Consider the following 24,614-nt stretch of genomic DNA (forward strand, 5'->3'; position numbering starts at 1 on the left):
CTGGAACGCAGGTGAGCACGGGTGTTGATGGGCAGATGAGGGCTGGCTGGCGTAGGTGGAGCGCTAATGTTTTTATCATAGCTCTGTGAGGTCCGGTTGCTAAATTGCTAAATTAGCCTTAGCGTCGTTAGCAACAGCATTGTTAAGCCTTACCAGGCTGAGAATTTTTAACCGTGTAGTTACATGTCCATGGTTTAATAGTATTGTTGATCTTCTGTCTATCCTTCCAGTCAGGGGTTTATTTATTTTGTTTCTATCTTCATTTGAGAACGATGCTATCACGTTAGCTCAGTAGCTAAGTGTGTCACCGATGTATTGTCGTGGAGATAAAAGTCACTTTAAATGTCCATTTCGCGTGCCCGACTCTCATTTTCAAGAGGATATAGTATCCGAGGTGGTTTAAAATACAAATCCGTGATCCACAATAGAAAAAGGAGAGAGTGTGGAATCCAATAAGCCAGCTTGTACCTAAGTTACGGTCAGAGCGAAAAAAGATACGTCCATCACTGCCTCTCAAGTCCTTCACTGTAACGTTCCTCATCTACGAATGTTTCATCCTCGCTCAAATTAATGGGGTAATCGTCGCTTTCTCGGTCCGAATCTCTCTCGCTCCATTGTAAACAACGGGGAATTGTGAGGAATACTAGCTCCTGTGACGTCACGCTACTTCCGGTACAGGCAAGGCTTTTTTTTATCAGCGAGCAAAAGTTGCGAACTTTATCGTCGATTTTCTCTACTAAATCCTTTCAGCAAAAATATGGCAATATCGCGAAATGATCAAGTATGACACATAGAATGGATCTGCTATCCCCGTTTAAATAAAAAAAAATCATTTCAGTAGGCCTTTAAGGGGTACATAACCTTTTAATAGATGATTGCTTTGAGACAAACGCCAAAAAGACAAGATTACCTCCTCTTGTAGCTCAGCCATACTTTCACGTAGCTCGGTGCTTAACGTCTCGTTTTGTTCACACACTTGTGTACTTTAACCTATTTTTACGTCCTATTTTTGGTTTTGGCTGGATGGCAATCGGAAGGAAGGCTAGCATTGTTGCTCATTTTGTACAGTTACACTTAAAACTCACGGATTCGGACACTCGGCACCATCTTCAAAGTACAGCGGCTTCCTATAAAAGTACCGAATTTGGTACCCATCCCTCTTTATTGATGTATATGAAGGAGAGTGGATTGGATGACGTGAAAAAAAGTTGCTTAAAGGCTCACCTGGGAAGTTGTACTCTGATTTGGGGCTTTTGCTTTTTTTTTTTTTTTCTCAATGTTGCATGTCTGTGAAAAAGCTAAGCATCCATGCTGGAGTTTGTAGCGGCGCCGTGCACCCGAGGAAGTTCTCTGATATATTCCCTCCCACGTTCCCCGATATCTTCCTCAAATCCCAGCGAGAATCCAAATCCCTTTTTAGAGTTCTAAATCCTCGGTGTGCTTATGTGACACACACACACGCACACACACACACACACACACACACACACACACACACACACACACACACACACACACACACACACACACACACACACACACACACACACACACACACACACACACACACACACACACACACGCAGAGGATGTCAGCTAAAGTTCCCTGCGTCTCCTTTACCGCGTGTGGGATCCCTGCTGAGGCTGCCACTGAACTCAATCTGTCACTCAAATAAATGAACAAAAGTAGTGCATGTGACGTTTAAACAAAAAAAAAACCCCATCAGACATCAGCTTTTTCATTGAGCCTAAAAAGGTGTCCAGACATCCTGAGTGCTTAAAGGCAAGGGCGCTGAATGTCTCTGTTCATTTAATACTGTCAAGACTTCAGGTGTAACCAACAAGTATGGCTACATTTTGCAAAGTGCACCATTTTTTTTTTTTGCAGGGCCACTGTCAGATGTGTTGAATGGTTTCATGAACTGGTCTCTTGCGTGCTAAGGCAGCAGTAACGAGCCTTCGGTTGGTGCAAATCATCTTTCTTAGTTTAGTAGTATCCCACTGTAGAGGTTTTCCCTCTACAGTTTGAATGAAGTCTTTTATTGACATAAACCCCTGGGGGTGGCTTGCTTTCCAGCAATATATGTTTGACTTTCCAGTCGGGCGTGTCTCACTCTGTGCGTGTCCGTGCGTCTGCTCAACAGCAACTCCAACTACAACAACTTGTCTCGGTCCGGCTGCTGCTAATAAGGGCAACAGGTGATTAGATAACCTGCCCCAGCTGGGCAATCCACTCAACTGCCGCTGGCCTCGAGGCCGGTCCTTACACACCCCGCAGACTCCCCACACACACACACCCACGTACCTTATTTTTTGGACTATAAGGCACACTTAAAATCCTTTCATTTTTCTCAAAAATCGACAGTGCGCCTTATAACCCGGTGCGCCTAATGTACGGAATAATTCTGGTTGTGCTTACCGACCTCAAAGCAATTTTATTTGGTACATGGTGTAATGATGCGTGTGACCAGTAGATGGCAGTCACACATAAGAGATACGTGTAGACTGCACTATGACGCCAGTAAACAACACCAAAACTTTAAATGTTCCATTGAAAATAAAGAACATTACAAACGGCACTCAATAATCTGTCAAAATGTTTTAGTACGACACTGAAGCCGCACCACTTGATGGATTGTCGGCCCATTACGGCTACCGTAGTCAGAGATACAAGTATTATTATGGTGTGTCATGATCTGCGGTCTGGATTATGTTTTTGTTATTTTTTGGTCTATTTTAGTTCCTGTTTGCGCTCCCTTGTTTGTTTTAGTTTCCATGACGACTTATGATTTTCACCAGTCTCTTGCGTTCGGGTCACACCTGTCTCTAATCAAGAGAGCCTGTTTTTGCCAGTTCAGTGTTTCCCATAAACTGCCAAGATACCTGTGGCGGTGGGGGCGTGGCTATGGGCGTGGTCACCATGACATCATCGAGTAATTTGCATAATTAAATTTTCTCTAAAAAGGCTCAAAAAATGTATACTTACTAATTAATAATAACAGTTTTGTTTTAAACGTCCATCCATCCATTTTACAATATAATTACAACACTTGATGTACATATTAATGTACAGATTTGAACAATAAGTTATTCACTGAAATATATTTATTAATTGTGGTTCTTACAAAAAATATATCTTATAAAATATAAAAGCTAAAATGTCTCATAAAGCTCTGCCCCTTTAATTAGTGCATACTAAATAATTTAACTTTAGCCTACTACTACAACCATATTATTTACCAGCAACATAAAGTGAAACAGAGGCAGAGGTGTCCTGCCACAGTCAGTAACAAATAAACAGAAAACAGTAGTGGTGGTAGATAGACACAGAGCTTCATCAAACATCTGATCCACTGAACAAAGAGCTCCAAAAATCTTGAACTTTAGACTGCCATCAGTTTTACTCCCTACACTTAACCATGTGTTTCCTACTGCCTGCAGACTTTGCACCCTTTGTTATATACACATGTTGTGTTTCTAATATAAATACATTTAATAAAGTCAAATATAAATAAGGCAACAAGAGAAGTATCCTACACTTCTCTTTTGTAAAGTAAATCTGAACAGCCGATATGGGCATCTACATCAACTATATGATTTGCCTGTGAAGCTGGACAGGACAAAAAAAAAAAAAAACATTTTTTTTTTTTTTTTTTTTTTAAATTTGTGGCGGACGTAATTCTTTCGTGGCGGGCCGCCACAAATAAATGAATGTGTGGGAAACACTGCAGTTAGTCGGTCTGGCGACATTGCTCTTCTCATGTTCTTTTCATGCCATAGTTCATGCTATTCATGCGATTGTTTCATGCTCTTTTCTTGCTTCATGCCATGCCAAGTAATTTTTGTTTATTCATACCACAGCTAGCGAGTTTTTGTTTTGCCCTGTCCATAGTTTACGCTAAGTGTTAGTTTTTTCCTGCGCTAAGTTGTGCCTTCGCCAAGTTGTGCCTTCGCCTTGTGCGCCTTTTTTGTTGGTACCTGTTTGAGAGTGATTATTAAATTAGACTTAGACTTAGACTTCCTTTTTATTGTCATTCAAATTTGAACTTTACAGCACAGATAAGAACAAAATTTCGTTACATAAGCTCATGGTAATGCAGGGGAAAAAAAGCTATAAGGTGCATATATAAATAAATAAATATATATAAATAATATATATATAATCTATATATAAAATAAATAAATATATATAAATAAATAAATAGATTACTGTACAGATAAATATATTGCACTTTTTCACATGCGTCCACGTTTATGGATGCATGTTATATTGTCTTTTTTATTCCAGCGAGTTAATCCATTTTGGGGGGAGTTGAGAGGATAATTTAATTATGATGCGTTTAAGAGTCTTACGGCCTGAGGGAAGAAGCTATTACAGAACCTGGAGGTTCTGCTTCGGAGGCTGCGGAACCTCTTCCTAGAGTCCAGCAGTGAAAACAGTCCTTGGTGGGGGTGGGAGGAGTCTTTGCAGATTTTCTGAGCCCTGGTCAGGCAGCGGCTTTTTGCGATCTCCTAGATAGGAGGAAGAGGAGTCCTGATGGTCTTTTCCACCGTCCTCACCACTCTCTGGAGAGACTTCCAGTCTGAGGCATTGCAGGCTCCAGTCTTAAATATGTTCCTACCTGCTACCGTCGTCCGGAAAAGTCAGTTTGCGTCCTGGGAGAACAATCCTCGCAGTAAGCCGCGAAAACCCCCACGTCGTGACATGGTGTGTGTACAAGGACCGCAAAATGGCACCCATTGGCAGACCTATTATCTGGCGTTTTGTTTCACAATATTATGCAAAAGCAACTTTTCTTACCTTCTGGTACCTGCTGATGTGAATTTGAGATCTGCATAAGTGCTGAAAATTTGCGCACGTCCGCCACTGTAGTCCGTGCCGATTCCGTAGTCGATAAGCATCTTCTTTTTCTCTACCTTCTTGTTATGTGACATTTACCCTCCGCTGTTGCCATTTCTAATATAAAGTAGTGTAAAGTTCTTACTTATATCTGTCAGTAAACTCGCCATGAAAGCGCTAAAACATACCGGTGTAGTGAGATTACATTATTCACCCAAGGAACTTTAGTTTGAGAGTTCCGGTGGGACGGTTTTTCACGGGACACATTTCCGGCGTTGTTGTTGCACTAGTGAGCAACGGATGAGGAGATGCTGCTCCGTTATTGATTGAAGTAAAGTGTGAATGTCATTAAAACAGTTAGCTCCATCTTTTGACACTTTTTCCACCCCCGTCCTTGCACGCTACACCGCTACAACAAAGATGACGGGGAGAAGACGCTGTCGAAGGTGAGCCACGTAAATAAGACCGCCTACAAAACGGCACATCCGTAATTCACACCGTCAGAAAGCGACTTGAAGATGATGTGTAAAACATAATTTATGCAACATTTTGACCAAAGAACCACCATTACATTACGTTATGTAGACCACAAGGAAGTCTTTTAAATGTAGAAAAAATAATATGACCCCTTTAATGCGCCTTGTAATCCGGTGCGCCTTTTGTATGAAAATAGACCTAACTAGACCCGCTCATCGGCAGTGCGCCTTGTAATCCGGTGCGCCCTATGGTCCAGAGAATACGCTACCTGTTCATAAGCACATTATAATGGGACTTTTTGTGAATGTAGCTTAAACACATCTCCTACGCAGCAGAGAATGTGTTTTTTGTGACTGTTCAGTTAAAGATTATCCTCAAATCTGGTGACTTTTCTGGTGTTCTTGGACACTTTTGTAAACTCACATGATTTCCTTAGCAGTTCTACACATGTTTGTATAGCTGCTCATTAGAGATGTCCGATAATATCGGCCGATATATGCGTTAAAATGTAATATCGGAAATTATCGGTATCGTTTTTTTTTATTATCGGTATCGTTTTTTGTTTTTTAAATCAACATAAAAAACACAAGATACACTTACAATTAGTGCACCAACCCAAAAAACCTCCCTCCCCCATTTACACTCATTCACACAAAAGGGTTGTTTCTTTCTGTTATTAATATTCTGGTTCCTACATTATATATCAATATATATCAATACAGTCTGCAAGGGATACAGTCCGTAAGCACACATGATTGTGCGTGCTGCTGCTCCACTAATAGTACTAACCTTTAACAGTTAATTTTACTCATTTTCATTCATTACTAGTTTCTATGTAACTGTTTTTATATTGTTGTACTTTCTTTTTTATTCAAGAAAATGTTTTTAATTTATTTATCTTATTTTACCAATTTTTTAAAAAAGTACCTTATCTTCACCATACCTGGTTGCCCAAATTAGGCATAATAATGTGTTAATTCCACGACTGCATATATCGGTTGATATCGGTATCGGTTGATATCGGTATCGGTAATTAAAGAGTTGGACAATATCGGATATCGGCAAAAAGCCATTATCGGACATCCCTACTGCTCATCGCTTCTTTCCTCCCACAGCGTCCTTAAAAATGACATGCAAATGCATCGTGACCAATTATGCAAATTATACAATTGCATCGTTCCTCATTGTTATGGAAAAGATTCCTTTTTTTAGTTTTGATTTAGTTCGGTCTCGGCCTGGGAGTGTCCTATAAAATGCATTTACCGTATCTGATGTCTTCCTTTTCATCCTGACTGCTGGCCCAAGCAATTGATGTCCTCCGCACAGAAGAGATTACGTATTCAACATTCTCACTCCGTCTGGCGCTTTCACCGGGCCGCTGTTTTCTCTTTTTGATTGCTGCATTGTGGCTCCGCTGGCACCTGCTGTCTCTTCACCTCGCACGCTCCCTCGCCGGTCTTGTCCTCCGCCTGTCTCCGTGTTAAAGAGGACATCTGTACATTAACAGGATTGATATATGTACAGTCGTGGTCAAAAGTGTACATACACTTGTAAAGAACATCATGTCACGGCTGTCTTGAGTTTCCAATCATTTCTACAACTCTTATTTTTTTGTGATGTAGTGATTGGAGCACATACTTGTTGGTCACAAAAAAAACATTCATGAAGTTTGCTTCTTTTATGAATTTATTATGGGTCTACTGAAAATGTGAGGGCCAAAAGTATACATACAGCAATGTTAGTATTTGCTTACATGTCCCTTGGCAAGTTTCACTGCAATAAGGCGCTTTTGGTAGCCATCCACAAGCTTCTGCTTGAATTTTAGACCACTCCTCTTGACAAAATTGGTGCAGTTCAGCTAAATTTGTTGGTTTTCTGACTTGTTTCTTCAGCATTGTCCACATGTTTAAGTCAGGACTTTGGGAAAGACATTTAAAACCTTAATTGTAGCCTGATTTAGCCATTCCTTTACCACTTTTGACATGTGTTTGGGGTAGGGGTGTAACGGTACACAAAAATTTCCGTTCGGTACGTACCTCGGTTTAGAGGTCACGGTTCGGTTAATTTTCGGTACAGTAAGAAAACAACAAAATATACATTTTTGGGTTATTTATTTACCAAATTTGCAAAATCTTCCACCAAAAATATTTTTCTTAGTGGAATATTTGATGTGAAGTAATGGGAACCTTGGATAGGTCAATAATTCATAATAACATTGATTTTGATTCAATATTATGTTTTGAGCAATGACAGTTTGAAAGAAAAAAAACAGCTTTGTTTTATTAGTCAACATTGCAACTTTTTCTAAATTACATTTAACCTTTAAGCTTTTTTATTTCACTTTTGTTATGTTTTTGTTTATTTTAATAGTATTTTTAGAATGTGCCGTGGGCCTTTAAAACATTAGCTGTGGGCCTCAAATGGCCTCCGGGGCACACTTTTGACACCCCTGCTATAGATAATAAACAATTAAATGTGATAAATCTATGGATAAAAAGCAGAGCCTGGTGACGCATGCGCGTTTATCATAACTCTCTCTCTCTCTCTGTCTCTGCCCCTCTCTCACCAATGCTGCTGCGCGCACAATTTGTTTTGTTTTTAACCCCTTCTTAACCCTGAACGTACATTGAAAATACACGCAACCCTAACTCAAAATGCCGGACATTTGAGGCATTTAAGAAACTCCGCCGCAAAAGAGGACATGTCCGGTGAAAAGAGGACGTATGGTCAGTCTATCCTAGCCCGTTAGCTGCTAGCATGCCGTGTGTTGTGCCTCGGTGTGCATTGTTTACACAACGTGCGTTACGCTACTTAATATGTCCGTGTGGAAACTCGTTCGGTACATCTCTGAACCGGAACCCCCGTACCGAAACGGTTCAATACAAATACACGTACCGTTACACCCCTAGTTTGGGGTCATTGTCCTGTTGGAACACCCAACTGCGCCGAAGACCCAACCTCCGGGCTGAGGATTTTAGAATCAGAATAGTTTTATTGCCATTGTTTGAGAACAGGTTCACAAACTAGGAATTTTTCTTTTAAGTTGTCTTGAAGAATTTGGAGGTAGTCCTCCTTTTTCATTGTCCCATTTACTCTCTGTAAAGCAGCAGTTCCATTGGCAGCAAAACAGGCCCAGAGCATAATACTACCACCACCATGCTTGGCGGTAGGCCTGGTGTTCCTGGGATTAAAGGCCTCACCTTTTCTCCTCCAAACATATTGCTGGGTATTGTGGCCAAACAGCTCCATTTTTGTTTCATCTGACCACAGAACTTTCCTCCAGAAGGTCTTATCTTTGTCCATGTGATGTCAGATGAATCAAAAATTAAGCTGTTTGAAATGAAAACATTTATTGATAGTCTCCACGTTGAATTTACTGTAAAAACTCAGCGCACAAAGGAAAATCCATTAAATTAGAATTAAATAGAAATCATGTTATTGCAACACTACCGTTTGGTATAAACCGGAAGAAAGCAGTGGAACCATACAGGGTATAGGTTGGCTCTTTTTCCGATAGCTTAATGCTAACATACAATGGACGACCCCATTGACAGGCTAACAGAAATTAGCACCGTGGTCGTTTCAAACTTGTAAAAACGTTGAAAAATTGGATTTTAATGGAACAAATTTAACATAAAACGGCAAATACATTTCGACTTTGAGTCTTATAGTCACCAAACTCTTGTCTAGACGAACATTGACCGCTAACGTTTCACTGCCACAGTATGCTGCTCTCCGCACTCAGTGAGTGCACTGCTGAAAGCCTTTTGCTCAAATCTCTAAAAAACTCTCATTTTAAAATGCATAATGTCGCCAGTGTTTTGTGGAACATGATTCACATTTAACTAAAACTATCAAAAAATATTCCAAAAAAAATTCACTTTTTTTCACTTTGTCACTTAATTGACTTGCCACAAGTAAATGAATACATGGGAAACAGAATTTGGTATTACAAGAAGATAAAACAAATGTAAAACAATAATATGGAGCTTGTTACCATGCCAACGTTCCAACAGTTTTTTTTTATACATAATACATATCTATGTAACATTTCAGCCTGTCTGAACAATAATGTCTTCCGTCTTAACTTTAACTTCAAGTAGGATAATTTACTGACGTGGTCGGTGGGAATAAATTATTGCCTAATGTATGTTTAGTCTTCTCGTGGCTCTTCATGCATCACAGCACCGTAAATGAATTATGAAAGAATACCCCACGGCGCATGATAAATCATCAATGCCAATATTCTATTCAAAACCTCGCTCTGCATTAGCCTTGCGAATATCTCAGTCCCATTTCATACAGTATGCAATTCAGCCATTGTGGCGAGAAAACGTCATATAAATGACTGAGAACTTGCATCCTTTTGTCAGAGTTGCACATTTTATGACAAAAAAGATCCCTTTTGCGCAAAACACAAATGTCCACTGCAGTGGATGCTGGTTCTGAGGCAAAAATAATTGACGAAATCGGGCGCCGATGACAGACAAAAGCGAACATGCCCGTGTCTGAGCGACCAGTGAAAGGATGAGAAAAACATCTCGAGTAAACAAAACACGTGAATAACTTTGTCAATTTGCAAAGTGGACCTTGATTATCATGGCAGTCAACTGTGATGCGAAAGGGAACTGCACTTTATTCGGAATTTCCCCTTTTTTATTATTATGAGAGACAAGAACGTTTTTAAGGATTTTAAAGAGGATTAAAAACGCTTAGAAAATGCGGCTAATGGGAGTCACCGTTGTAGCATGCAAAGTCCTCTGAAACAACTTCAAAACCCTCTGTTTTGTATACACACTGCAAGTATATATACAGTGTAGTAACAGACACCTTCATAACAATATGTAATATGTACAATATACACACTGCAAGTATATATATAATGTAGTAACAGACACCTTCATAACAATATGTAATATGTACAATATACACACTGCAAGTATATATATAATGTAGTAACAGACACCTTCATAACAATATGTAATATGTACAATATACACACTGCAAGTATATATATAATGTAGTAACAAGACACCTTCATAACAATATGTAATATGTACAATATACACACTGCAAGTATATATATAATGTAGTAACAGACACCTTCATAACAATATGTATTATGTACAATATACACACTGCAAGTATATATAATGTTGTAACAGACACCTTCATAACAATATGTAATATGTCAATATACACACTGCAAGTATATATATAATGTAGTAACAGACACCTTCATAACAATATGTATTATGTACAATATACATACTGCAAGTATATATATAATGTAGTAACAGACACCTTCATAACGATATGTAATATGTACAATATACACACTGCAAGTATATATATAATGTAGTAACAGACACCTTCATAACAATATGTAATATGTACAATATACACACTGCAAGTGTATATATAATGTAGTAACAGACACCTTCATAACAATATGTAATATGTACAATATACACACTGCAAGTATATATATATAATGTAGTAACAGACACCTTCATAACAATATGTAATATGTACAATAAACACACTGCAAGTATATATATATAATGTAGTAACAGACACCTTTATAACAATATGTAATATGTACAATATACACACTGCAAGTATATATATAATGTAGTAACAGACACCTTCATAACAATATGTAATATGTACAATATACACACTGCAAGTATATATATAATGTAGTAACAGACACCTTCATAACAATATGTAATATGTACAATATACACACTGCAAGTATATATAATGTAGTAACAGACACCTTCATAACAATATGTAATATGTACAATATACACACTGCAAGTATATATATAATGTAGTAACAGACACCTTCATAACAATATGTAATATGTACAATATACACACTGCAAGTGTATATATAATGTAGTAACAGACACCTTCATAACAATATGTAATATGTACAATATACACACTGCAAGTATATATATATATAATGTAGTAACAGACACCTTCATAACAATATGTAATATGTACAATAAACACACTGCAAGTATATATATATAATGTAGTAACAGACACCTTTATAACAATATGTAATATGTACAATATACACACTGCAAGTATATATATAATGTAGTAACAGACACCTTCATAACAATATGTAATATGTACAATATACACACTGCAAGTATATATATAATGTAGTAACAGACACCTTCATAACGATATGTAATATGTACAATTTACAAACTGCAAGTATATATATAATGTAGTAACAGACACCTTCATAACAATATGTAATATGTACAATATGCACACTGCAAGTATATATATAATGTAGTAACAGACACCTTCATAACAATATGTAATATGTAAAATATACACACTGCCAGTATATATATATGATGTAGTAACAGACACCTTCATAACAATATGTAATATGTACAATATACACACTGCAAGTATATATATAATGTAGTAACAGCCACCTTCATAACAACATGTAATATGTACAATATACACACTGCAAGTATATCTACAATGAAGTAACAGACACCTTCATAACAATATGTAATATGTAAAATATACACACTGCAAGTATATATATATATATATATATATATATATATATATATATATATATATATAATGTAGTAACAGACACCTTCATAACGATATGTAATATGTACAATATACACACTGCAAGTATATATATAATGTAGTAACAGACACCTTCATAATAATATGTAATATGTACAATATACACACTGCAAGTATATATATAATGTAGTAACAGACACCTTCATAACAATATGTATTATGTACAATATACATACTGCAAGTATATATATAATGTTGTAACAGACACCTTCATAACAATATGTAATATGTACAATATACACACTGCAAGTATATATATAATGTAGTAACAGACACCTTCATAACGATATGTAATATGTACAATTTACAAACTGCAAGTATATATATAATGTAGTAACAGACACCTTCATAACAATATGTAATATGTACAATATGCACACTGCAAGTATATATATAATGTAGTAACAGACACCTTCATAACAATATGTAATATGTAAAATATACACACTGCCAGTATATATATATGATGTAGTAACAGACACCTTCATAACAATATGTAATATGTACAATATACACACTGCAAGTATATATATAATGTAGTAACAGCCACCTTCATAACAACATGTAATATGTACAATATACACACTGCAAGTATATCTACAATGAAGTAACAGACACCTTCATAACAATATGTAATATGTAAAATATACACACTGCAAGTATATATATATATATATATATATATATATATATATATATATATAATGTAGTAACAGACACCTTCATAACGATATGTAATATGTACAATATACACACTGCAAGTATATATATAATGTAGTAACAGACACCTTCATAATAATATGTAATATGTACAATATACACACTGCAAGTATATATATAATGTAGTAACAGACACCTTCATAACAATATGTATTATGTACAATATACATACTGCAAGTATATATATAATGTTGTAACAGACACCTTCATAACAATATGTAATATGTACAATATACACACTGCAAGTATATATATAATGTAGTAACAGACACCTTCATAACAATATGTATTATGTACAATATACACACTGCAAGTATATATAATGTTGTAACAGACACCTTCATAACAATATGTAATATGTCAATATACACACTGCAAGTATATATATAATGTAGTAACAGACACCTTCATAACAATATGTATTATGTACAATATACATACTGCAAGTATATATATAATGTAGTAACAGACACTTTCATAACAATATGTAATATGTAAAATATACACACTGCAATTATATATAAATTGTAGTAAGATACACTTTCATAACAATATGTAATATGTAAAATATACACACTGCAATTATATATAAATTGTAGTAAGACACACTTTCATAACAATATGTACTATATACAATATACACACTGCAAGTATATATATAATGTAGTCACAGACACCTTCATAACAATATGTAATATGTACAATATACACACTGCAATTATATATACAATGTAGTAACAGACACCTTCATAACAATATGTAATATGTACAATATACACACTGCAAGTATATATATAATGTAGTAACAGACACCTTCATAACGATATGTAATATGTACAATATACACTCTGAAAGTATATACAGTATATAATGTAGTAACAGACACCTTCATAACAATATGTATTATGTACAATATACACACTGCAAGTATATATAATGTTGTAACAGACACCGTCATAACAATATGTATTATGTACAATATACACACTGCAAGTATATATATAATGTAGTAACAGACACCTTCATAACAATATGTAATATGTACAATATAAATTTTTTTTGTATTGTTTCAGTTTGGTAAACTCACCAAGACATTACCACAGAGTTATTGAGTCCGACTGGAGAGCTAGCCTCTGCAGCCAGTGGGTCCATGACGATGACTTTTCTGTTTTGTTTGATCGGCCGTTTTACTGCCTTGTCACAGGTGCCGTTTGGAAACAATTAATAAACATTTACAAAGTATTTGACACCGGTGCGGCTAATATATGAAAATATTTTTCTCTTCCACAATGATGTGTGTACGGCAAAAATACAAGTGCGCTCCATAACCCGGGATATACAGTAATACTTTTTTTAAATTGGGGAGCCACACATCCTGCAATGTGACAACACCTTGCAGCATGTCTCTATTATGACCAACATGGAGGCAGCATCAATGCTGCTTCTGTTGGCATCTACACCGCTCTTATGGTGACTCACATTTCCACACAAAAAGCAGAGACTAGAACACTTGGCTGTCATGAAGCATGGTTTTGTAACTGTAAATATTAATGAATGAATGAAATGAAAAAGCACAGCAATTTGATTTAGTTCCGCACACACACACAGCCCTCCTCCTTCCTCACATAGTAACTATAGCAAGTCCCTCTGGGATCAGTTGGTGCTATCAGAATGATATGTAAATGTGCTCTGCATGTGTGTGTGAGGGGCCAACCAATCCAACCACTGCTTTTCTAAGTGAACACGTAAGGAGAAAGGGCCCTCGGGTGCAGTCTGCCCCTGTTGGAGACAAAAAACCTACAACCTTATGTTGTATTGCTGTGGGAATAATGCAGCGTATTATACACAGCACACACAATGTTGTTATATTTGTACATATTTACCAAGAGAAGGGAGGCAAATGTTTTATTATCTATTATACAAAACCCAAAAGCAGTGAAGTTGTCACGTCGTGTAAATGGTAAATAAAAACAGAATACAATGATTTGCAAATCCTTTTCAACTTATATTCAATTGAATAGACTGCAAAGACAAGATATTTAACGTTCCAATTGGAAAACTTTATTTTTTGTGCAAATATTAGCTCATTTGGAATTTGATGCCTGCAACATGTTTCAAAAAAGCTGGCACTAGTGGCAAAAAAGACTGAGAAAGTTGAGGAATACAGGTGAACAGGCAAATTGGGAACAGGTGGGTGCCATGATTGGGTATAAAAGCAGCTTCCATGAAATGCTCAGTCATTCACAAACAAGGACGGGGCGAGGGTCACCACTTTGTCAACAAATGCCTGAGCAAATTGTTTAGGGACAACATTTCTCAACCAGCTATTGCAAGGAATTTAGGGATTTCACCATCTGCGGTCCGTAATATCATCAAAAGGTTCAGAGAATCTGGAGAAATCACTGCACGTAAGCAGCAAGGCTGAAAACCCACATTGAATGTCAGTGTGTAAAGGATATCACCACATGGGCTCAGGAACACTTTAGAAAACCACTGCCAGTAACTACAGTTCGTCGCTACATCTGCAAGTGCAAGTTAATGCACTTGCAAAGCCAGAGTCATTTATCAACAACACCCAGAAATGCCGCCGGCTTCGCTGGGCCCGAGCTCATCTAAGATGGACTGATGCAAAGTGGAAAAGTGTTCTGTGGTCTGACGAGTCCACATTTCAAATTGTTTTTGGAAACTGTGGATGTCGTGTTCTCCGGACCAAAGAAGAAAAGAACCATCCGGATTGTTCTAGGCGCAAAGTTGAAAAGCCGGCATGTGTGATGGTATGGGGGTGTATTAGTGCCCAAGACATGGGTAACTTACACATCTGCGAAGGCACCATTAATGTTGAAAGGTACATACAGGTTTTGGAGCAACATATGTTGCCATCCAAGCAACGTTATCATGGACGCCCCTGCTTATTTCAGCAAGACAATGCCAAGCCACGTGTTACAACAGCATGGCTTCGTAGTTAAAGAGTGCGGGTACTAGACTGGCCTGCCTGTAGTCCAGACCTGTCTCCCATTGAAAATGTGTGGTGCATTATGAAGCCTAAAATAGCACAAGGGAGACCCCCGGACTGTTGAACAACTTAAGCTGTACATCAAGCAAGAATGGGAAAGAATTCCACTTCAAAAATGTGTCTCCTCAGTTCCCAAACGTTTACTGAGTGTTGTTAAAAGGAAAGGCCATGTAACACAGTGGTAAAAACGCCCCTGTGACAACTTTTTTGCAATGTGTTGCTGCCATTACATTCTAAGTTAATGATTATTTGCAAAAAAAAGAAGTTTCTCAGTCTGAACATTAAATATCTTGTCTTTGCAGTCTATTCAATAGAATATAAGTTGAAAAGGATTAGCAAATCATTGTATTCTGTTTTTATTTACCATTTACACAACGTGACAACTTCACTGCTTTTGGGGTTTATATGACCAGCTAGTAGTGTTAGAATAATGGTTTCTAAAATTATCACAAAAACTTTGTGTTACATTGAGGGTCTGGTGAGATGACAAAAAATGTATTTGAAACCTACCAAGAGTAAGGCTGGTAAAACTCCACTGTGTAGGGGGGGGAAAGCAAGATGAAGGTGTTCCTGTGTTTTTTCATGTATGGTAATCGACAGAAAGATATTGTTCTAACTAGGGATGTCCGATAATATCGGCCTGCCGATATTATTGGCCGATAAATGCGTTAAAATGTAACATCGGAAATTATCGGTATCGTTTTTTTTTGTTTTTTTTTTTAATTAAATCAACGTAAAAAACACAAGATACACTTACAATTAATGCACCAACCCAAAAAACCTCCCTCCTCATTCACACAAAAGGGTTGTTTCTTTCTGTTATTAATATTCTGGTTCCTACATTATATATCAATATATATCAATACAGTCTGCAAGGGATACAGTCCGTAAGCACACATGATTGTGCGTGCTGCTGCTCCACTAATAGTACTAACCTTTAACAGTTAATTTTACTCATTTTCATTAATTACTAGTTTCTATGTAACTGTTTTTATATTGTTTTACTTTCTTTTTTATTCAAGAAAATGTTTTTAATTTATTTATCTTATTTTATTTTATAATTTTTTTTTAAAAGTACCTTATCTTCACCATACCTGGTTGTCCAAATTAGACATAATAATGTGTTAATTCCACGACTGTATATATCGGTTGATATCGTAATTAAAGAGTTGGACAATATCGGAATATCGGATATCGGCAAAAAGCCATTATCGGACATCCCTAGTTCTAACCCAAGGACTTCAAAGTGGAGAGAAGACAGGATCTGCCCAATTTCCAGACGACCTCTTTTTGAACCTCCTTTTTGAACTGGTTTACGAACGTCTTTTTGAACTATTTTATGGACCTCTTTTGGAACTATTTTACGAACTCTTTTTGAACTGACCTTTTCTGTGAATTGTTTCCGTCCTTTTCTGTGAACTTTTTGCGACCTTTGTCCTTTGGAAACAGCGGCGGCCACGTGGTCGGGGAGGGTCCAAAATAAAAGGAGGAGGCGTGCAATCTTTTGGCAGAGCGTGCTGAGATACTGTACAAGGGTCTCCTCAATTGAGTCCAAATTGAATTCTGTCTCTGTTGAATTCTTTGCCTCTTGTCTTGTTTAATAGATGTCATCGGTGGTTGAACCTGACAAGTAAGGTTTTGCTGGACATAGAATAGAATAGAATCCCTTTATTGTCATTTTCAACATTAAGTGCCATCCATCAGGAAGAAGAAGAATCCTGTTAATCATTTTTAATAAAGTTGAACATGTTTATTTATTTCATTATGTTAATCACAGGTTACTCAACTATTATTCATGCAAACTTTATTGACTATTTATCTATGTATTTAGTTTGTTTGTGTACAAATTCAGTACAGGAAGTGCTTGAATAAGCTCTGCTTCTTCCTGATAAAAAGAAAAAATATGGAAATATACCATATTGTAACTGTATGCATGTTTTGAAAAAAATCTAAACCATAATCATGAGTTGTTAAAACATCATCAATCGGTTCGTCAGCTCTGTCCTCTACTTTAAATTAACTCACTTTGTGAAAAGTCACAAAAACATGGAGCATTTTGTGCCATTGAAACAGAAATGAGTCGCCGTCAGAAGTACTTTATTTAATCCCTGAGGGGAAATTGAGCCTTTTTTTTTTTTTTTTTTTTTTTTTTTTTTTTAGAAACAGAAATTAGTATTATTTATTAGGGATGTCCGATAATGGCTTTTTGTCGATATTCCGATATTGTCCAACTCTTTAATTACCGATACCGATATCAACCGATATATGCAGTCGTGGAATTAACACATTATTATGCCTAATTTGGACAACCATGTATGGTGAAGATAAGGTACTTAAAAAAAAATAAAATAAAATAAGATAACTAAATTAAAAACATTTTCTTGAATAAAAAAGCAAGTAAAACAATATAAAAACAGTTACATAGAAACTAGTAATTAATGAAAATGAGTAAAATTAACTGTTAAAGGTTAGTACTATTAGTGGAGCAGCAGCACGCACAATCATGTGTGCTTACGGACTGTATCCCTTGCAGACTGTATTGATATATATTGATATATAATGTAGGAACCAGAATATTGATAACAGAAATAAATGGGGGGAGGGAGGTTTTTTGGGTTGGTGCACTAATTGTAAGTGTATCTTGTGTTTTTTATGTTGATTTAATAAAATTAAAAAAAACGATACAGATAATAAAAAAACCGACACCGATAATTTCCGATATTACATTTTAAAGCATTTATCGGCCGATAATATCGGCAGGCCGATATTATCGGACATCCCTATTATTTATTAATTTTTAGTATTAAAATACATATGAAGGTTGTAGTTCTTGGTTTAGTAGAACAGGGGGTGCTATGGAGAGTGTTATGGCTCTGATGGTTAGAAAAAGAAAGTGAAAGTGTGTGTTTGTGTGTGTCTTACAGGTCAGAGGAGGACTCTGAAGGAAACCGCGATGTGTGCAGTGAGATTCTGCAGATGAAAGCTCTGGAAAGGCTCACATCCACGGTGAGTGTCTGCTTTTAAACCGCTGCTTCTCAAACTTTTTTCACCAAGTGCACTGCAAAAAGTGAAATCTAAGTAAGATGAAATATCTCAAATAAGGGTGATATTTGCTTATTTTCTGTCTAATAAGATAATTATTCTTACTAAGCAGATTTTATGTTGGAGTCTTTTACTTGTTTGAAGGGTTTTGGTCCTAAATGATCTCAGTAAGATATTACAGCTTGTTGCTGAGATGTTATCCAATCCAATCCACTTTATATATATAGCACATTTACACAACAAGAATGTTTCCAAAGTGCTGCACAGCCATGTTAAAAACAATATTAAAAACAATATGCTACACCAATGACTGAATAAAAACAAAGAATAAGTGAATAGAAAACCAATACAAAAACAATATAAAAAATAAATATGATTAAAAATAGGGATGTCCGATAATATCGGCCTGTCGATATTATCGGCCGATAAATGCGTTAAAATGTAATATCGGAAATTATCGGTATCAGTTTTTTTGTTTTCTGTATCGTTTTTTTAATTTTTTTTAATTTTTATTAAATCAACATAAAAAACACAAGATACACTTACAATTAGTGCACCAACCCAAAAAACCTCCCTCCCCCCATTTTTTTCTGTTATCAATATTCTGGTTCCTACATTATATATCAATATATATCAATACAGTCTGCAAGGGATACAGTCCGTAAGCACACATGATTGTGCGTGCTGCTGGTCCACTAATAATACTAACCTTTAACAGTTAATTTTACTAATTTTCATTAATTACTAGTTTCTATGTAACTGTTTTGATATTGTTTTACTTTCTTTTTTATTCAAGAAAATGTTTTTAATTTAGTTATCTTATTTTATTATTTTTAAAAAAAAGTACCTTATCTTCACCATACATGCTTGTCCAAATTAGGCATAATAATGTGTTAATTCCACGACTGCATATATCGGTTGATATCGGTATCGGTTGATATCGGTATCGGTAATTAAAGAGTTGGACAATATCGGAATATCGGATATCGGCAAAAAGCCATTATCGGACATCCCTAATTAAAAACGATTTTAAAGGATAAAACCAATTTAAACAGTAAAATAGACATCAAAATGTATTAAAAAAAACACAGAGGACAGAAGACCACACAACTCACGTAGTGTTAAAAGCCAAAGAATATTATGACCTATATTGAGTAAAACATGCTTGAAACTAGAATATCAACTGTTGCAAAGCTGTGTCACCAACACTCACAAGTATAAAACTACTTTTTTAAAGTAATCATTTCTTATTTCAAGCATGAAAAAAATAAATCATGATTTTGACACAATTGTGTCTCATAATTAAAACAGATGACAGCCAAATGGACTTTGCTGTTTTATTTTCAATGAAACAATAGAAAACACGTACTCATATAGTAGTACAGTTGGCACAGTACAGTAAACTGACTAATATTTAAACATTTAACATTTCAAACAATTTTGAACAGAAATAGTTCATGCACATTCAGATAAATTCCTCAAAATTACAATTAAAAAAATGTTGGCCGGGGGCCGGGCTGTATATATGCGCACTAAGAGCACACACTTGGCGCGATGATGTCATGTTATCCATGGAAAAATGCATTTTTAGACAATATGATTTGCCTGAGCGGCTAGGAGACCCCGAGAGTAACAAGATGTTGCCTTGTTGCCTTTCCATTAAGAACAATAAATTAGTTTTTAGTATAAGTTTGCTGGTTTCAAGAAATGTAATGCCGAGCGCATATCATTATGTCAAGATAATGGCACCAGCATTTACTTCATTTAAGAATATTTGTCAACATATTGAGCAAAAAGGTCTCTTTTTTTTCTACCAAGAAAAGTGCACTTGTTATTAGTGAGAATATACTTATTTTAAGGTATTTTTGGGGTTCATTGAGGTTAGCTAATTTTACTTGTTTTGGAAAGTCTTGACAAGCCAAATTTTCCTGTTCTATAGAGGCTTTGCAGTCACGTGATACATTCACGTGACTTTGTGTTACGCCGCCATCTTGCCGGTCAACCGGTCAGCTCCTTCCTACGTGTTCGTACAGATTCAGTTTGATTTCTGCGCTACATTTTCACCGACTTCATCCGAATTATGGCTGATTTGCTATCCAATGAAGTTGTGCATTTGGATGAAGAGTCCAAGAAACGTTACCGAGAGAAGTTGAACCTTGTTGGCACAACGGATCCGTACCTTTTACCGAGAAGCATGCTAAAATCACCTGAGCATTTTGCAACAGCCGACCTGCCTGATCTGTCATATCCAGACATTTATAATGACCTCGTCGATTCACCATCTCCGTACACTGGAAAGGACCTTAAGGCATACAAGAGTCTGGATGCCTACAAGTATTTTACAGCAGGTTTTGTGCATGATGGGCTCATATGGCAGATTCCAAACAAGAATCGATTTCTTCTCATGACCAAGGTAAGGAAAAAGCACACACAGAAGAGCATACTGTTATAGTTTGTTTACATACCTGATATGAAGTGTTCATTGCATATCCTTGTGTACATCGTAGGTTTCCATCGTTCACGACAAATCGCCGCGATCCATTTATCGCGTTTTTTGATGTTTGCCGGGAATCTATAGAAGCTAAGATTTGGTTTATCGCCTCGTCTATTGCTACATCCAACAGCACAGCAGGTTTCCAGCATTTCCAAGCTCAAATAGCAGCAGATCTAACAAGAAAGCGTGTGTGAGTCGTTGACCGGCACTGAACTGGTGACCGGCAAGATGGCCGCCAAGCTAATGGGCGTGGCTGATGACGTCAGCTGCAAAGCCTCTATCGGCAGATAATTTTGCTTAGTTCAAATAAAATACCCCTCATTTTTGTATGATTTTTTCTTGTTTTTGAACACTGACTTTTTGCAGTGTGCCACCTCAGAAAACTCTCTAAGTACCACCTTAATGACCAACATTAAACTACAGTAGCATGGCAGGCCTAAGTATTCGTTAAAAACAAGGCAGAGGTTGTATTTAATAAGCATTTTTAAGATTTTTGGCCGCTATTACACAGTTTGCACACTGTATTTGAATACAGGAAAAGAAAAGGGATTATTTGTCGTACCACTAAATGGAGCCTGTACCACTGCTCTAATGTGATACTTGTTTGGTTTAACTCGCCCCTAGGTGCAAAATGAGCTGGCGGCTGCTCTCGCCCGAAAGACACGCAAAGCTTGTGAGTAAACGTTGTTTATTTTATTTTATTGAAGACTACGAGACTCGGGTAACATGTGGTGTGTGTGTGATTGTTTGCAGTAGCGGAGCAGGACTCTGACATGGTCGAGACCAGGCAGCAGGAGATTCGTTCACCCAGCGCGGAGACCAGCCCGGTAACTCACATTGAATATAAATGACATGGGATCAGATCGGGGGGGGCAACATTTGCATGAATGGGTGGGTGCTCGTCTCGCCTGAACACCGGCATCCAGTTTGAGAGCGAGCTGCAGCGGCGTGAAGCTGCTTCTAAAATACTGATCCTCAGGACTATGGAGGAAAATAAGAATAATGCGTTTCTTACATGTAGCATTATCACTGGAGGACTAAAAGAAAATAAATGGTTAAGAATGCTACAGGTAGGGGTGATCGATCCCGATGTCGACACTATCGATGCCTAATATATTAAGAATACCAAAGTGATTAGATATTTCTGTTTTTGTTGTTCTTATTATTACAAAACATTTTTGGGGGCGGTTTTTATTCAAGTACCAGTAGAGTGGAAAAACAAGTTGCCTCCATATTGAAGCTATTATCACATATGTCTGACGTATGTCTTAACATTCGAACTGGTAAACTTTATTTTTTGCAAATATTAGCTCATTTGGAATTTGATGCCTGCAACATGTTTCAAAAAAGCTGGCACAAGTGGCAAAAAAGACTGAGAAAGTTGAGGAATGCTCATCAAACACTTATTTGGAACATCCCACAGGTGAACAGGCTAATTGGGAACAGGTGCGTGCCATGATTGGGTATAAAAGCAGCTTCCAAGAAATGCTCAGTCGTTCACAAACAAGGACGGGGTCGAGGGTCACCACTTTGTCAACAAATGCCTGAGCAAATTGTCCAACAGTTTAAGAACAACATTTCTCAACCAGCCATTGCAAGGAATTTAGGGATTTCACCATCTACGCTCCGTAATATCATCAAAAGGTTCAGAGAATCTGGAGAAATCACTGCACGTGACATTTAATGCCCTTGGATCCCTCAGGCGGTACTGCATCAAAAAGCGACATCAGTGTGTAAAAGATATCACCACATGGGCTCAGGAACACTTTAGAAAACCACTGTCAGTAACTACAGTTGGTCGCTATGCACTTACAGATGTAGCGACCAACTGTAGTTACTGACAGTGGTTTTCTGAAGTGTTCCTGAGCCCATGTGGTGATATCCTTTACACACCGATGTGGCTTTTTCATCCAGCAACAGACACCCTTGGGTCACCTAGGCGAGGGAGTCTGTCGTGAGACCCGAAACTCCCAATGAACCCAGCATGCAACACTGATGATGTGTCTAAGTTGCACCAAGAGTGTTTGTTAGAACTGTTGTTTGATACTTTACATTAGTTTTGGATGATACCACAAATTTCGATCGATCCGATACCAAGTAGTTACAGGATCATACATTGGTCATATTCAAAGTCCTCATGTGTCCAGGGACGTATTTACTGACTTTATAAACATAATATGGATTTTTTAATTTTATTTGTGACGATAAAAAAATATCGATGTAATCATAGTAGTATCGACTAGATACGCGATTGTACTTGGTATCATTACAGTAGATCTCAGGTGTAAATCCACCCATGGCGTTTGTTTACATTGTGACGCCGGTGTGTCGTGAAGCATGTTTAGCTATCCCTCGTCCTCCAGTGATAATGCTACTTGTTAGAAACGTACTTTATTTGTCGCCATGGATGAACCCTAACACACAATATGTAACTTGATTGCAGCGGGGGATGTTTCGTTATTAAAACACAGCAGAGGGCTGAAGAAACATCATGTCCGACAATGCAAACAAACACTTTGTTTGTGTGTGTTATCAGGCCTTCCCCCGGATAAGAGCCGTGGTTGGGGGTGTTTTCCTAGTAAACAAAGTGTGTGGGAGTAATGCTGTCATGTTGTGTGTGGGTGTGTGTGTGTGGGTGTGTGTGTGTGTGTGCGTGTGTGCGTGTGTGTGTGTGTGTGTGTGTGTGTGTGTGTGTGTGTGTGTGTGCTAAAACACGGCACTGTGGGATAGTTAAGCACACAGGAAGGGTTACTCAACTCTTTAGGAAATTGAATATCCCCTCCCTTCTTTCCCTATAAAAATAAATAGAATGGGCTAGCCACCACTGGTGATAACGACACACACACACACACACACACACACACACACACACACACACACACACACACACACACACACACACACACACACACACACACACACACACACACACACACATTCTGTTTTTTGTTACCTTATTGAGACCTCCGAATAATGCCTACCTCTTTAGGACCACCCTTTCTAGATATATAAAGATGTGTATTTACAACATTAATAATATATACATACTATGCAAATATAAAAAAGCTTCTTTTGAAAAATGAATTGGAATTTCACAAGAAAAAGGTCGCAGTTTCACAAGAAAAACTTAACATTTTGGCAATATTGTAATAAAAGTCATCATTTTACACAACGCAAGTCAAAATTTTACAAGGAAAACCGGAACATTTGTGCAGTATTATGATAAAAGTTGGAATTTTTCTCAATAACAGTTGCAATTTCACAAGAAAAGCTTAAGAAATATAAGAAAACTTAAAAATGTTGCCAATATAATAATAATAATGGAATTTTACTTGGCAAAATTATGTAATTTTACCAAAAAAAATTCACTATTTTACAAGAACAAC

General features: G+C 36.9%; 1 protein-coding gene across 1 annotated transcript in view; it reads left to right on the forward strand.

Moving 5' to 3' along the window:
- LOC133635958 (rap guanine nucleotide exchange factor 5-like) overlaps positions 1–24,614 on the forward strand; it is a 174,382-nt gene that overhangs the window by 43,496 nt on the left and 106,272 nt on the right. The window contains exons 6-8 of the mRNA XM_062029474.1: positions 18,617–18,698; positions 21,853–21,901; positions 21,982–22,055. Coding sequence (XP_061885458.1) covers positions 18,617–18,698; positions 21,853–21,901; positions 21,982–22,055 — 205 coding nt within the window. The remainder of the gene's footprint in view (positions 1–18,616; positions 18,699–21,852; positions 21,902–21,981; positions 22,056–24,614) is intronic.

This window comes from Entelurus aequoreus, linkage group LG20 (genome assembly GCF_033978785.1).
Source record: "Entelurus aequoreus isolate RoL-2023_Sb linkage group LG20, RoL_Eaeq_v1.1, whole genome shotgun sequence".
Taxonomy (NCBI): Eukaryota; Metazoa; Chordata; class Actinopteri; order Syngnathiformes; family Syngnathidae; genus Entelurus; species Entelurus aequoreus.